The sequence below is a fragment of the Phalaenopsis equestris genome, unplaced genomic scaffold, assembly GCF_001263595.1.
Source record: "Phalaenopsis equestris unplaced genomic scaffold, ASM126359v1 Scaffold000140, whole genome shotgun sequence".
NCBI classification, from domain to species: domain Eukaryota; kingdom Viridiplantae; phylum Streptophyta; class Magnoliopsida; order Asparagales; family Orchidaceae; genus Phalaenopsis; species Phalaenopsis equestris.
In genome coordinates, this window is record NW_018164582.1 from 1512764 (window position 1) to 1530686 (window position 17923).

Sequence of the window (17923 nt, forward strand, 5' to 3'; positions counted from 1 at the left end):
TATCCGGGATTGTGCACAATGTCTATATGTTCAACTATGAGTGGTTTGATCATGTTCCTAATCAAGGAACATGAACACTAAGCCTATATGATAGCACCAAAGTTGAAATGAATAAAAGGTATGCAAAGTTTGATCCATGTATTCTAGCACATCAAACAAGTCAAGATTATTACCATCAATATTCTGGTAGATCAAAGGATACACTTGAATGGAGCATTACTACCAAGGGATACACTTGAATGGAGCATTGCTTTGAAAAATAAACCAAGAAAAACAATTGAGAGACAAACTATCCTTGAATTCATTCACCAAGAGCAAGGTATGTTAAATTTCATATTCATCTTAATTCAATTGAAAAATGTTTAACCTAGAGGATACCACGGTGTTTATAAAGAAGTTTCTCAAAATATGGATGATAATGATGATGACATTGATGAATAAATTTTAATTTCATTATTTTCTGACTAGTCTAATAAAACATACTAAAAATGGTATATATATATTTTGATGATTAGTTTCTTTTGTTTTTTTTACTTTGCTCTTTTTTAGATGTAGTTATGATATATTTCTTATTTTACTTATGCACCTTTCTGCTTTTTCTTTTGTTACTTATATTATACTTCTCCATCATATTTCTATTATTTTTACATGTAATCATGACATGTTTCATGTTTTAATTCTGCACATTGCTACTTTTACTTATATGATTTATGTTATACAACTTCTGCATATTCTTATTATTAGTACTATATTTTTTTTGTTATAGATGACATCAGGTGGTATTGATGATCAGCTACTTGAGCGACCTCATTTTCAGAGCACTTTAAGGAGAACGTGCGTGAGGTAAGTTGTGTGTGACTTACTCTAACAGACACAACACTTCTCAATTAGTCGTAGTACCATGGTCACTACAACACCTCTTGTAAGTTCTAAAGCCACTGCGATCAGTCCTATTACTCTATTCCAGTCACAAGGTTCTTTCGTTGCAGCCCCTCCAACACTAGCTACCTCTCAGAACCAACTCTCGCACCTGTAGCAGTCTTTAGTCCAGCTAGCTCCCTCCTCTGATGTGACATGCCCCTTGACTCCCACACCTTTGATAGAGGACACCACCGACATGCTATAGAATGTGTTGGAGGAAGACTCATAAGTTAACCTTAACATTAGAATAAGTTTGAAGTTCATCTTGATATGTTGTGTAGCTAATATTTATAATCCAGGTTCATTTCTCTCAGGCCACCCATGACACACATCACAAAAAACAATCGGTATAGATACGATGATGTGTGTCTCTCATGGAAGTAGATTATGGTACAACTCGGGACATGTAATTTTAGGGGTTTGAAATAGAATCAGTTAATTTGAATTAGAATTCTAATTTTAAGTTATTTTATTATATTAATCAACATTACGTAATCTTTAATTTGCAAAATTCTTTTGACTGGCTACTAAAGCATCATTAGTAGATCCACCACATATTTATAATTTTGACATGCATCTGATGGATGACATGTTTCTTACAGCCTGGAGGAAGGGGGAGCGACCCATCTAAATGGGGCAGGAGGTTAGGGAAGAGTTGACCAGAGCCCGAGCCTCTCCAGATTATCAAAGGAAGAGACAGATGAACTAACAAGAGGCTCCATTCTCCACATGGAGCATTACCAGATGTTGTAAATATTATCTAAATTTTCAAAAAAATTGAATGATCGATGTAATTATGTGGCACTTACTATTTTCTCATCTACACAGGCTAAAGAGCTTGACTTGTTGCTCACCACTGCTGAGTTGCATGTTTAGACACATTGACGCCCAGAAATACAATAACGGGCCTTCAATCATTCACTGCTAGTCCATGTAAGTAAAAAAATAATTTTCTATATTTTTAAACTATTAATGTTAAAAATAACAATTAGTCATTAGTTTTAATTATATAAAAGGAGTATGAGCTGCATCGAGAGAGGCAGAAGAAGTTGAAAGCCAGACCCTGACATCTATCAACAATAGTGATAGTCAGTCTACCATTGTGCGGTCTGATTTTGAGCTATAGACGCAAGCGGCATGGAAGAAGAGGTAGAGGGTCTACATCCTGGGCGTGTAGGACATAACATTTGAGGCTAAGCTCTCACATGAACTTGTAGGTTGTTAGAGCATGAGAAACTTGTCAAACTGGTTGGTGATAAGAATGAAGAGGAATATCCTTTTTCGTTATAGTTAGAGCATGACCACTATGACGAGGAATATCCTTTTTCTCCTCCTTCTCCTCTTCCTCCTCATCCACAGAGCTTATAGGTCGTATACCCTGACATCTGTAACACTCTCCGTCAAGCATGCTAAAGTTTCCTTAACTCTTCGCTAGCCTTCGCGCATATGATTACGCATCCAACAATGCTCTTAACTCTTTGCTAGCCTTCGCGCATTTGACAAACTGGTTGGTGATATGTTAAAAATCACCATTAGTGTCACCATCGTGTTCATCCAGATCATAACAAGCTAAACCCCCCTACTTTATTAGCAAAATAACGAGTTTTTAACAAGCATTCCATATTCATCCAATACATTTATTTTTAATGAACAAATCAAACTTAACAAATATAAAATTCAAATGAAGTAAATAAATGAAAATAATTGCGTTAAATCATTATCAATAACCTTTGAAACCAAAACGCTATCCTATCTTTAATACTAAACATATTATAATTATAAAAATCTAAATTTAAACATACATATATAGAAATTATAAAGCGCAGTCAAGCCTTCCAAAATTTCACTGTCTCTATCCTTTCCCCTGCCGCATCGCCCCTCTAAAAAAGGCTAAGCTTTATTGCCATTGCAGTCCCCCGTCATGTGCCTCTGTGCTTCCCCCCAACCCCACCACCGCTGCTATTTATCGCACCCAAACGTCGTCCGCTCACCAATCCGCGTTGCCAGAAAAATTTCCGATCAAGATGTCTCGTCAAAGTGGCGAAGGGAGTGCGCGTCATGGAAGGGACGAGTCGCAATCGCCATCACACGCGGAGCGCGTGGTTAAGCAACGCCGTGATGAATTCCGTGCGCCTCAGGATAGACCGAGTTCTTCGAGGTTGTCGGAGTCCTCATCAAGCTTTGCAGGTAGAGCCTCCGGTCATCCTGCGACAGCGCCAGGAAGTTCAAGGCCACCGGTGGCTTCCGGGTCTTCAAAGCCGGCCGCCGGTGGCCATCAAGGAACTGGCGCTTCGTCCGGGTTTCGGAACCGTCGGGATGAAATGTCTGGTTCGCGCTAATCATTTCTTTGTCCGCGCCGCGGGTGTTGGCAAAATAACTCAATACGAGGTGAGGCTCCTCTTTCATTATTGCTATGTATTTTTAATAATTAAAATAACAATTTTTTAATTTAGTATATTTTTTATTAATTATCTTTTAAATGAGTTGGCGCACGAGCTAATGAGGCCGGTTGGTTTGATTTTGGTTTGTTAGCTCATCGAGCTTAGTTCACGAAACACTGCTCGATAAAGATGGTTTTGAGTAGGAGCAGAGCAGAAGGAAGATAAAGATGGGAGTTTATGGGCTGTGTATGTCATGACCCCATCGTTGCATTCCCAATTAACTTTAATGGGTTCTTATCACAAGGGTTATCATAAAGGAGATGGTTTTGAGTGAAATTGAGAGGGGAAGCAACATAAACAAGGGTTTTGAGCATAGAGGGAAGTTTGGGGGGTGGGGGATAGTGGGAAGGCGAGATAGGTTTGTGGTTTTAATTTTTTTTTATGTAAGTTATTTTTATAGAAATAATTTATTAATAATTAATAATTAATTCATATATTATCAAATTAATTATAATTAGGCAAATTTATGTACTATTATATATAGTTAATTAATGAATAAAAGTTCATTTTAAAATTTAAATTACTTAATAAAATTATGAGCAGTTATTAATTAATATAATTGATAATTAATTAATATTAATTTTTTTCTTAATAAGTTATGAATTTAACAATTTTTATTATTAATTAATGAGTTAATAGTTAATTATTAATTAACATAATTATAAGTAAAACTAAATTTAACAATAAACTTTTATCATAATAATAAAATAATCAAAGTTTAAACATGCTTTTCTTTTTCTAACAAAGATAACAACCTTTTAAAATCTAGTTGAAGTTGTCAAACAATTTGATGGGATTTAGCTGGATTTACTAAATTCGGTACCATATAATTTTTGGGATTTAACTTTTCGAGGATTTACAAAATCTAGATTTATAAGATTTACTAAGAGTTAATAACTTAAATCTAGCATGTTGTTGTACAAGCCCTTATTATTAAATCCTGAAATAACATGTTTGATACATCAAACGAATTTAGTTGGATTTAATCTTAATTGAACCAAAAAGTTAATTAATATAGTTAGTCATTAATTAATGCTAAATTATTATTTAATAACTGAACCAAACACTTTTTAAAATTAAAATAATTAGTATTTAATTAAATTTAAGTTATTGCTTAATAAATAATTAGTTTTACCATATTTACATTAATAATTAGAAATAAAATTTAAATTTAATTCAATTAAATTTAATAAATAATTTTTATGATAATAATAAAATTTCATCATAATAATAAAATGATCAAAATTTAATCATGATTTTTTCCTTTAAAAAACATAACAATTTCTTAAATTATTGCTGAAGTTATCTAAAAATTTAGCAGGAATTAACTAAGTTTATCAAATTTGTTTCCAAATAATTTTTGGGATTTAATCCTCCCAAGCTTTACTAAATCTGACCTACTTAAATCTAATTCATTGCTATGCATGCCTTTACTGTTAAATCCTGCAATAACATGCCAAACACTTCAAACTTGTTAATGAAACTACTCTGAAATAGTCACTTTCTAATTTCATCGCCTAATAGGATCACAGTATTTGCGAAAACCTGAATAAAAAAATTAAGAAAGCAGGATCAAAGCAACGAGATAAAATACACAAGAATTTTACATGGAAAAACCTAAAAATAAAAACCACGAAGCCACATCACCACAAATTTTACTATGTAATTTAGAAAGTTTTACAAATGACACACAAATTTATTTTCCACACACACACGAGAAAACTTACACGATTTGCTTGCACCAACAATCTTCTCTCTCCAATACGACACAAAAAGTCATGTTAAATCACCAAAATCCATCTCTGCGACACTCCTCACTTTAACATGGATGCTTGTCGAAGAATTCAGAAGAAAGAAACAACAAGCCATAAGAAACCTGCTCAAAATTGGCTTATAAATAATTTTTTTTTTGTATTAACCGCACCGGACGCTTAGGCGCCCAAACTTGATGCCTAAGTGTCATGTGCATTGTATCGGTACCCAGAAATGGGCTTCTAAGCACCAATAGGTACTAGTCTCTCAGGAATAAGAGCAACACCCACTTTTATGGGGCTCTTAAGCGCCCATGGCTGACGCCTAGGCGCCGACCTTAAAACTGTTTGGAATGCTTTGGCTCCACACACACCGCAACAATCTCCCACTTGGAGAAAAAGCACCGAGCACCAATGCTTTGTACCTGTACCTCCATTTGAATCTCCTTCATAAACATGTATCATAGTCACGTACCGTGATGTGGCTCACCGCCGGTCTCAACTTTCATGAAACCCAACTAAAGCCAAGCACAGCTTCAGTTTCTCAAAAATCACCACCTTCGTCAACAAATCTGAATGATTTTCACTTGTATGTATCTTTTCCAGAAATAACTGCCAATCTTCTAGAAGTGATCAAATGAAATGATATATTAGTTAGATGGTTTCATCTTGACATGAAAAGCTGTGTTCTTAATAAGATGAATCACACTCATACTGTCATTATAGAGCTTTATAACCCCTACTCCTTGCCCAATTATGTCATGAAGTTTTGTATCTAAATCATCTCCTTGCTAGCCTTAGTGATAGTAATATATTCAACCTCCATAGTTGAAAATACAAAGATCTTCTGTAACCCCGAAACCCAACTTACTGTTACTTTCCCCAATGTGAAGATATACCCCATTGTACTTCTCCTACTTTCTACATCTCTTACCAGATCTGAATCTACAAATCCATATAGAGTGACCCCTATATTTTCATAACAAAGTGCCCTGTTGAATATTCCTCTCAAATACATGAGAATCTTTACCGCCTCCAAATGATGTTTTTTCTGGATTGCCCACGTACATGTAGATTACTCCCACTGCATATGCAATATCTGGTTTGGTACAAATAATCACATACATCAAACTTCAAAAATGGAAGCATACAAAGTTCGTTCCACTTGGGTTTGCTCTGCTCTAGAGTTTGGAGATAGCTCCTTAGATAGTTTGAAGTGACTACCTAAGGGAGTGCTAATTGGTTTCGCCTCACTCATGTTTAACCTTGGTAGGATCTTCTCAACATACTCTGCCTGACCCAACTTCAGTGTTGTTGTACTCCTGTCCTTGTTTATTCCCGATTAGAACCTAAATCCTCAATCTCAAATTCACTTGATAACTTATTCTTCAAGTCTCTAATTTTTTCCATGTATGTCCCTGTAATCAGCATGTCATCTACATACAAATGAAGAAATTTATAATAGTTAGTGAAGTCTTTGATGAAGCAACAGTGGTCTGTCTGGCACTTCATGTACCTGTTGTCTGACATGAACCTGTCAAACCATCTGTACCACTATCTCGGGGCCTACTTCAAGTCATTGAAGCTCTTCTTCAATCTGTAGACCAAACCTTCTTTGCCTAGAACCTTGTAACCTTATGATTGCACCACATAGAGTTCCTCCTCCAAATCACACGTAAGAATGCTACTTTTTCATCCATCTTCTCCAAATGTAGATCTTCTTCTGCTATCAGATTCAACACAACCCTGATAGTTGTAGTCTTCACTAATGGGGAGAAGATCTCTATGTAATTCACTCCTTCCTTCTGCTGGAAACCCTTCACAACAAGCCATTCCATGTAACACTTGCTACCACCTGACTCCTCTTTTAGTTGTAGTCCTAATTGTGTGTTATGCTCTGTTGTCATTTGGTAGTACCATAAAATCCCGTGTATGATTTGACTCCAAATATTAAATTTTTTCATCTATGGTGAGCTCCCTCTCCCTTGAATCTTCAACTTAGTGGCCTCCTCAAAGCACTCTAGGTCATCACTATAGTTAGTAACAAATAGTATAAAGAAGGAGAATACTTTTTGTATGGGTTGTTTCACTCTACTAGATCTTCTGACTTTTGTAGCAGGCAGTAAGGAGCTTCCAGTGCTCCTATTGGTTGAACACTTGTTCTTTGTCTATCTCTCTGATCATTAGTATCATCTATCCCGAGATATATGGATTTTTCAAAAGTAGCTGACGGAATGTCCTAAGTTCTAACCTTGTCCTTGTACATTCCATTTAGTTAAAATTGACTTCCCTACTTCTGATGAATTTATGATTCTGATTATCTCATAACTTGTACCAAAACTCATCGAATTCATATCTAATGAAGGTGCACTTGATAGAATTTGAGTCGAGATTTCTCATGCACCCTGCATCAACATGCACATATGCAGAAGACTCAAATACTCTTAAATGAGATAGACATGCCTTTTTTTCACTCCAGGCTTCTTCTGGCAAGCCTTCCTTCAAACATACTGATGGACTATGGTTTGTCAGATAAACTGTAGCGTTAATTGCTTCAACTCAAAACTATTTTAGCAAGCCTGCATGTCATCTCATGCTCCTAGCACGTTTCGTGATTGTTTTGTCATGCACTCAACTACACCACTTTGTTGAGGTGTCCTTGGGACGGTGAAGTCATGTTTGACCCTGTTTGCAGCACATAAATTCCCAAACTTCTAATCACGGTACTCACCCCCATTATTTGATCTGAGACATTTCAGCTTCAAGATTGTCACATTTTTTATCGTAGCCTTTCATTTCTTAAAGACTTCAAATACATCAAATTTCTGCTTTAAAAAATAAACCCATACTTTTCTCAGGTGATCATCAGTGAATGTGACAAAATAACGAGAATCTCTAATGGACTGAACTAGAGTAAGACCCATACGTTAGTATGCACTAACTCTAGTTTCTTTGATTCACCATTGACTCACTCTTGCAGAAAGAAACCTTATTCTGCTTGTCATAATACAATTTTCACAAAAATTCATATCAACTGATTTCAAACTCTGAAGCTTATTCTTTGAAAGTAGGGATTTCATAACTTTCTCGCCCATATGACCAACCATACGGTGTCACAGACCTACTTCTACTCTGGTTCAAGCCACATCAATGAAATCAACCATCTCATTGATCAAATAAAGTGTGCTTTCAATTTTTCCCCTAGCCATCTCCAATGCCCCCTTGGTTAACGTCCATGAATAACCTGTGACAGTAGTCACAAGTCCCAACTTTGTCAATTGACTGACAAAGATAAGATTCTCTTCAAACTTGGAACATGTTTTACTTCAGTAGGCTTCCAGGGTATTCTATGTGGCAACATGGTATCAACATCACCCTTTCCTACTAAATTGTAAGCTATGTTATCTCCCAAATAAAATTTCTCTAGATCACTATGAGTGTAGTTTTTAAATTCGTTTTTATTGGAGCAAACATGAAAAGAGGCACCTGAATTTACTATCCAAAATCCAGTGCTAACTAGAGACAATGCCAGAGAGTTATTTTGGATTTCACTTATGGAGTCATTAGTTGAAGGATTACTTTTCTATCCTCCACCACCAACTTACCTTGGAGCTTTTAGTCCTTCTTGTAATGCCCTTTCTTATTGCAATTCCAACATTCTCCTCTACTAGACTTGGGCCTTTCTTTCTTGGAATTAGATCTACCTCTGCCTGTATTTCCACCAAGATTCCTTCCCCAATTATCATCATTGAACACAAAACTCAAAGATTCACCATTTGAAACTTTTCTGCAAACTTCTTCATTTAGTATCAGACCCCTGATAACATCAAAGTTCAACTTTGAAGTCCCTGAAGAATTACTCATCACCATTACCAAGCCATCCTAGCTTTTCAGCAATGAAGATAGTATCACGAGTGCCTTGTTCTCATCATTAAACTTGATCCCTACAGAACACAACTGACTGGTCACAGTGTAAAAGCTATTAAGATGTTATGTCACTGAACTGTCTTGAACCATATTCATTTGAATAATTTCTTCATCAGAAAAGCCATATTGGAAGCAGAAGCTTTTCCGTACATCTTGGTCAATTCCGTCATGAGATCCATCGTATATTTCTCATTCACATTGTTGAACGCAGCAGATAAGGAAAGTGTTGACATGATCAATCCCATTGTTGTTCGATCCAACACTTCTCATTACTCCATAGACATAGATTCAGGCTTCTTTATGAATCCTTGTAGTGACAATTATATATTTTTTTCTGATAAAACAAATCTTTAACTTGCATCTTCAAGAAAGTGAAGTTCTTCCCATTTATGTTCTCCATTTTGAACATTGCTTCTTCGGTCATTGCTCTCAACAGAATTAAAATCTCTTGCATTAATACTATTTTGTTAAGGAAACTACTCCGAAAGAGTCACCTTATAATTTTAATGTGAAATAAGATCACCGGATTCTAGAAAATCAGAACAAAAAATTTAAGATAGTACAATCAAAATAACCAAAAAGCACATGAATTTTACATGGAAAAACCCAACAGTGGAAAAAAAAAAGATTCATACTACTACGAATTTCACTATGTAATTCAGAAAGTTTTACAAAGGACTCACATAAATTTCTTCTATGCACTTACATGAAGAAACTTATAGGATTTACACCAATAATCTTTCTTCTACAATCCACCAATAATCTTTCTTCTCCAATCCAACACAGTAAATCACGCCGAATCACCAAAATCCACCTCTTCGACACTCCTCACCTTCACCAGGATGCTCGCCAAAGAATTCAGAAGAAAGAAACAACAAACCTCAAGAAACCTGCTCAAAATAGGCTTAAGAAAACCTTTTTTTTCATGTATTAACTGCACCGGGCTCTTAGGTGCCCAAACTTGGCGCCTAAGCGCTCTGTATCGACGCCCAAAAATGGAAGCTTAGGCTCAGGTCTCTTAGGAATAAGAGCAGCGCCCGCTCTTGTGGGGCGTTTAAGCGCCCCTCGTTGGCGCCTAAACGCGAGCCTTACAACTGCTTGGAATGCTTTGGCTGCACACACTCCATAATAAAACCATAAGTGAATGAAACACTATTCTAGATTTAACAATATCTGGATTTAATAAATTCAGATTTATTGTATTTACTAAATCCTATTTAAATTAGATCATGGTAGCAACCAAACACCCCCATAAGAATTGTGGAGAATGTATGTAAATGACTCTTTCTGATATTGCTAGATAAGTGCATTAAACTCATTTATGCATTTCGTGAATACTAATAATGCTAACAAAACTTTTGTAGTTGATATGAACTTTTGCTTACAAGATTTTCTTGTCCATGATCTTTTTTCTCTTGGACTTTCCGTGCTTTTAAACATTGTCCTACCATGTTGTTATTTGTCAGTAATGTGGTTCTGCTTTCTTTCTATTGATGTACGTTGGTTGATGTACAATCATATTGAATCATGTCTCTTATTGTTGTGTTGAGGATGAATTTAAGTCAACATTTCCCTCGTTGAGAATGATGAAGCAATACGTAATACAAGAGTTTTAGACAAATGATAATCTTATGAGTTGTGTTTCCCTAGTTAATATTACTAAATTTGCACAAGTCTATATAGGATGATGCTATAAATTATTTTTTTTTCTGTCATCGCTAACAATCATAAGGGAAATTTTATTTCATTTAGTTGAATGAGTAATACGATTGGCTCCTTTACATTTATAGTTGAAAGGTTTCTAATGATGCTTCTATTTACGATAGTGTTATTTAGCCACATGAGAAGTTGCTGTTATGAGAAGCAGCTCGTTATTTCTCCTAGAAAAATGGGGAAATTTCTCAGTGTTTTGTTGGAAATATCTTAACAAGGCTAATTTAAATTATGAATGGATGAATCATGGGAAGCTAGTGGTTATTGTTTTTTTTATGTTATTATTCATCTCGTTCTTACAATGAAATATTAATGTGTCGTAATTGGACTTCTTTTATAGAAACTAATGTCATAACTACCTTCTAATATATTTTTATTCTCTTCTTTATTGGCTAAGTAGATCAGTATGGATCCAGAGGTGAGGTCTAGACCAGTATGCAGGGCCTTGATGAAGGAATTGATTAAGCAGTTTGGCGATTCACACCTTGGTCAGTGTCCACTTGTATACGATGGACGTTATATCTTTTACACTGCTGGTTCACTTCCATTTGTGACACATCAATTTACAGTAATTCTGATTGATAAAGATAAAGATGGGGGGTAAGTGTGTGTACTTTCAACCTTCTACATTACCAAATTGTTGTACTTATTCTCATGTAATTAAAATGCTTTTTTTATTTAGAATCCAGAGTGAAATGAGCTTCTCATTCTCTTTATCTTGATAGTTTTTTATAATATATATTGTCCGAAAAGGGCATTAGGAATTTAATAGACATATTGAATAAGGGTGTGAGCAAGTGGGTTAAAAAGTGTGTCGTGGGCTCAAAAAATTTGTTGCCACAAACCTCCATGTTTTGAGAGCTTTGAGTTTAATGTTTTGGGTTAAATTTTTAGAAGATAGATTGGATTGTAGATAAGCAATTACCCAGAGAATTGACCCTCATTTTTTTAGGTCTTTTTATATGGGGTTCAAGGGTTCCCATAAGTGCAAGTCCCTGTGGTTAAAAACCCCTACCTATAATAGGAGAGAACTTTTGATAAAGGATAGTCATTAAAAACTGATCATTCAATAGATAGTAGCACCAGGCACGTGTTTTAGGTTGATCACTTTATAATTTTGAGCTTAAAGAGCTTAAAGTTAATGGTGGTGATCCTGATTAAGATCACATTGTTCAATTTATGTTCGTCAAAAAAACTCTTCGTTCACGAACAACTTGTGTTCGACTCGCTAAGTAGTCATTTTTTGATTCATTCATTAAAGTCAAGTCAAATAAAAATAATATATTTAGCTTAATTTATAAACAACCTGAACACAAACAAGCATTTGTTCGACTATGGTTGGTATATTTTGGTTCAAAACAAATAAATAATTAAAAATAATATGATTAGACTATTTTATAATAAAATTTTATGATATGTTTATTAGGAAAATTTGATATTTAAAATATAATAAATCTATTTAAATTGACTTTTTTTATTCTTATTTCTTGAAATTAATCGCAACCCTTAGATAGGTGCGTTTGGGGCAGCTTGTGTGTTTCAGGATAAGCAGCTTATCCTGACCGCGGTCGACCCGGGGCCTGCGTTTAGTGTAAAAATGAATTACTTTTTCGGATAAGCAGACAAAACACACGATCCAAACGGTACCGCGGCGTTTTAAAAAACGCCCCCACACTTATAAGCTGCCCCAAACAGACCCTCAAACTCTAAATCCGACTAAAATACTCACTATATAAACCTTCGAAAAAACTCTTAACGTTTCAGCTAGCTTTATTCTTTTCTTTAGTTTCTGTCTCGAGTGATGAGAAGTGATAGGTGAGAGCTCCATTCTTTCCTCTCCATCTGAAGAGCTCTCATTTCATTTTGTTTCTGTCTCAAGGTCTGAAAGGTGAGAGGTAAAAGCCCTAAGCACTTGTCAATCATTTCTCTGTGTAGGAGGCCAACATGCCTCATTTATTTTCAGCCCAAGTGCAAAAGCTGAAAGGATCAAAAATCTTACTAGAGTTTCTCTGGTTTGACTTCTTCCAAAATGTTTGAAAGTTTTAGTTATTTTAAAATGTCTTAATATACTTTTGAGGATTTGAAAGTTTAAAGATTAAACATCAAGGAAGTCAAACACTAGCATGCTATTCACAAACAATTTCAAACACGAGCTTAATTCAAACATATTGAATATCAAAAAAGCTGAGCATGAACATTGTCTGGGGTTACTCAAGCTCAACTCACTTACAACCCTAGTTTTATTGTCCTGGATCATTGTGGTCCTTGATCTGCTTAGTTAAATGTTGTAGTTGACCTAAATTGACTAAAGAATCCTCATCTACAATCATGATTTGTATCGTCCAAGAACCCCTTATAGATCTAGGGCGGATATTTATCTAAGGGGACAAATTTAAGTCAGCCGTATGTCACAGACAAATAGTCCCACATCGACTAGGTGTATGGTCGAAAAACAATATTTAAGTCATAGGCTGCCACCTCTCTTAAGGGCTCTTTTGGGAGGTGCTAAGTGGTATCAGAGCAGATTACTGTCTGTCAGGTGTGTGAACTCTCCATGGTCCAGTGGGACTCTCAGTGGAGCCGATCCGTGAAGATGGTGTCACGTGATTGGGTGGAGAAGAATGTCACGGACAAATAGTCCCACATCGGCTAGGTGTATGGCCGAAAATCAATATTTAAGTCCTGGGCTTCCCACCTCTCTTAAGGGCTCGTTTGGGAGGCGACACGTAGCTAACATAAGATTTATGCAAATCAATTGTAATATTAAGGTTCACAGCTCAAATAATAGAAAACAATTGTGGAACATGCGAGTTGTAGTAGTGACCATAATATAATTGTGTTATTTAGCTACAAATAACCAGCCATATGACTCTAATCATAACCGCTACTTTGTAGTGTCAGTTGGTAGTAAAATGATTAGTACGGCGATGACACACAAGTTATCACACAAGTATTTGTGTAGATCAAATAGTATACAAAATATAATCACGATCCTTATATTTATCCCACAATGGATGAATAAGTTTATGACAATGTCCAAGAACTAGTTGACTATTTCTAAGCTTAATTTAAAATTTTAAATATTTTTAAAATTTTTAAAGTGTTTAAAATTCTAATTTCAAAATGAAAGTCTAAATTAAATGATAATAAATTTTCTAACCGTGTGAATTAAGTTTCTCTTGAATTAGTTCAGTAAAATCTAAGTTCCTCCAAGTGTTAGAATCTCATATCATAATTGGTTTCTCGAACCCTACAAGAAGACCCAGACATCCACATTCCCTATAAAGATTAAGAGTCTACCGGTAATATTAACATTCTACTAAACTCTTATTACTTAACCTAGTTTTTCTTTTAGTCATATACCAATAGTGTTAAAATTCAACTAATTTTAAAAATCAAAATGGTTAGTTTAAATGTAAATTAAGATTGGAAGGTTAAAACAACTTCTTCTTCATTCTTAAGTTCAAAATATAGCACAGATTCTCTTAGATTTTAAAGAAAATAAATCCAAATGAAGAATAAGATTAAGTGTTAATTATGATTTAAAATAGATATATAAACTGCCTTAATAAATTCAAACTAAGTTTACAAAGTAAAAGGAATTGAAAAATCATATGGATGAAATCATGCTCTCATGATTTGATGTCCGTCTGAAATCTCCTCATTTGCTTGATACAAACACACCCTCACTCACTCTCACACAATCACAATATAAATCCCCACAAGTCACTTTACTCTCCCGAGTATTGTTTTATTCTCTTTCTAAATGTTGTCAGGCAGCCTTCCATAAAGAAATCTAGCCCTTAAATGCCTTCCCCCATTGGAACCATAGACAAAGCAGTAAAATTGCTTTTTGTCGCTGGTAGGCGCGGGGACGCTGACATGATAGTGTTGGGGCATTGGATGCAGCCGCGGCGATGCTGCATTTGGTGGCTTCAGATCATTAAATTAGGGCATCAGGGGTCATGGCGTTGGTTTGGGTGATGCGATAGCACTGGTTCGAAGCACGAATGTGCTCGGGTCCTAATGCCGAGATGCCTTCTTCTATCTATTTTGACTGAAATGGGATATCTTCAGGTACTGATTCGCTAGAGTTTGCAGCGCTGAGGTGCCAAGCCTAAGCATTGGGGCGCTCTCCATTTGTTTTGGGGGCGCTCTTCTGACTTAGCCTGTTATGTGCCAATTCCTTCATATGCTTCAAATTTATTTTTATACTATAGAAATGGGCCAAATCAACCTATGAATAGTATATAAATGACACAAATAATATAATAAAGACCCCATACAACACTACACATTTTATACACATCAAATTCTCTCAAGCATACACGCTACATTTCCTCAACTAATTTAATACCAAAGTTCAAACTTTAAAAAATTTTAGTAGCTCTCTTATTAGAATTTCCTTGCTCTTAAACAATAACATAAATACCTTTTAATTAAAGTGCACAAATATATGTGTTAAGCTTGTTTTACTTATTTTTGAATGCCTTTATTTTCTATTTTAAAACCATTAATCATTCCAAATTTTCATTCACAATATTATAGTTTAAAAAATTGGATTATTAATTAGGTAATTTAAATTGGCAATAAAAAAATTTTATATCTTTGATTAAATAATTATATGTGTTGTCAACTAATTTTAAGTGTTTAAGAATTATTATGTTAAGGAAATATTAATCTTAGTAAGAGGTTAGTAATTATTAATTAATTAAAATTATTTTTTTATTAAATATTTACCTCACAAAATAAAAGATGAGACAGGAAAATATAAATAACATAACATACCATAACATAAATAAGAAAGGAAATAAATATATTAACAAGAAAAAAATATAATATAGACAGAAGTAAATACTAAGCCAAGCCTAAATCATGTAAACATCACATAAAAATCACATGAGATAATGCAGAAAGAAAATAAATATAAGCATAACTACTGTCCACATCATGCTAAAAAAATAAAATAAAATAAATAGCATGCAATCACATTGATCATCCATGAATGAACTAAGCAGTAACATGCTCAAAACCAGAATTGCAAACCATTCGGGCATCACTGCCCTCATCATCATCATCATCATCATCATCCATAAGCTAAGGTGTATTCTTGTATAATGAAATTGTGGTGCATCAGGAAGTTGGGTAATGCTATGTCCCTGGTGCTTCTGGCCATGACAAATCATATCAACGGAAGTAGAGTTGACTTGTATGTGGTACTCATATTGTCACTTTTACTGATTAATGTAATAATCAAATCTCTAGCCTATATCCCTCCACAACCATTGAATAATAACCACATCATCACTCAAGATATCCAACATTTCAGGAATCATCGAAATAGAGGAAAAAATTGGGGTCGGGAGCCAGAAGAAGTCTTTCCTCTCTCATAAGAAGTTTTTCCTCTCTCATAAGAAGTCTTCCCCATAGGAAGCCAAAGTTTTCTTAGCCATTCATCTACTAGGATTCATATGCTCCTCCCAACGCTCATATTTAACCCAAGCCTTCACACATAAAGCAAAAATCAAAGAATGATGTCCAAGGCCTAATGTCATCGCTCCCTTGATATCGTTGTGGATTGAAAGATACATACCACACCTTATATCTATGGAATTTTTTTTTTTGGATTCAGAGGTTCATAATAAGTCTATCCTTTATCACCTCATTGAAGTTAGTCAACAACATTAGTTTTATAGAAATATAATAATGTCAAGCATTTGACTCAAGATTGAGAATATTGGAGGGGAAATTGACCATCTTCTTATTCTAAATCCTCTACGGGAAATGAGAATCCCTCAAGAAATTAATAATTTCATGAAAATTAGATTCAGTGGGCACAAATTGAGAATATTCTTTCTTAGTAATACCATATAGTTCAAAAATGAATTAAGTTTTGAAGGGCTTAAATCAACTTGCTTCCCTCCAATGAAAACCTTTTCTTCCTTATTCTCCTTAACATTGGCTTAGAATTCACAAACAATAGGAACAACTGCAATCGCAATATACAAAAAAAGGGTTTTCCCTACTTTATGCTCAAAACCAAACCCTCTAACCTATCATCAGGTTCAAGGAATCCTCTTTTAGGAAAGAGCTTTTTTAATACCATGAAGTCATTACATAATACAACTACCTAAATAGTAATGAATTTCTCGGTATCAAAAGAAAATTGGCGTTTGACACCCTCAGTTTTTGAGGTCATGTAATCGAAAGAAGTTGAAGAACAAGAAAACTATGAAAACTCGAAGAAAAATGAAAGGGAATGCGAAGAAAGTTACATGAAGAAAGTTACATATAACTCAATGAATGCCCCAACTCCTCTACTTGATGGCTTGGATCAAAGGCTGGAAAGAATCACTTGAATAGAAGAAGCCAAAGGAAAATACGATCAGAGGTCGGCAGGCGATGGGTGACTTGTAGCTGGTGGCAGCCGGCGACAGCGTTGGTGAGCAGTGGTTGGGACCTCGAGCGGCGGTTGGCGACGACTGTTGGGGGGTGGTGACAGACGACGGTTTGCCCATAGCATTGCACAGTGTAATTCAAATTCGGTCAAATTGATGGAATTCTAAATGAAGCCAAAATGAACTTAGAAGTGAACTTTAAATTCATTAAAATTTTACATTGTACTTGTACTTCTTCATACCAAACATATATTTTCGCCAAATTACTGTAAATAAATTACAGTACATCACAAATCCTTCCAACCAAACATCCCCTATATCTTTTACAAGTGAAAGATAACTAAAAATTTTGACACTCTTGGAGTCATTTCTACTTAAGGGGTTACATCGGGTTGCCTAGCCTGCCCATTGTACTTGTACTTCCTTATACCAAACACATAATTTCGTCAAATTCCTATAAACGAATTACAGTACATCACAAATACTTCCAACCAAACAACCCTTATAACTTTTACTAGCAAAGATTGCTAATAATTTTGATAGTCCCTTGGAGTCATTCCTACTTAGGGGTTACATCGGGCTGCTTAGCCTGCCCAACTACTCATAAGACACACTGATCAATGTCATGAAATACTACAACCATAAAGAGGTCTTCTAATCAGCCAACATATAAGACATGTATAGATCTTTGATTAACCTACATGAAAAAATGCCAACATAATTTTTCGCCATGCCGAACTAGCCCAAACAATTATTTATAATTCTCCATGCA

General features: G+C 35.1%; 1 protein-coding gene across 1 annotated transcript; it reads left to right on the forward strand.

Annotated features, from left to right (window-relative positions):
- The first annotated feature begins 2761 nt into the window (after window positions 1–2761).
- Window positions 2762–11357, forward strand: LOC110021697 (protein argonaute PNH1-like). The gene is made up of 2 exons (XM_020720291.1): window positions 2762–3309; window positions 11154–11357. The coding sequence occupies exons 1-2, from the start codon at window positions 2980–2982 to the stop codon at window positions 11355–11357; spliced, it is 534 nt and encodes a 177-aa protein (XP_020575950.1). The 5' UTR covers window positions 2762–2979.
- The last annotated feature ends 6566 nt before the right edge of the window (window positions 11358–17923 follow it).

What these genes read in the sequence shown, in the direction of transcription:
- LOC110021697 (XM_020720291.1), top strand. Translation starts at nt 2,980, where the DNA reads ATGGAAGGGACGAGTCGCAATCGCCATCACACGCGGAGCGCGTGGTTA. An exon ending in GCAAAATAACTCAATACGAG is followed by an intron (nt 3,310 to 11,153) that starts GTGAGGCTCCTC and finishes TTGGCTAAGTAG; the next exon opens with ATCAGTATGGATCCAGAGGT.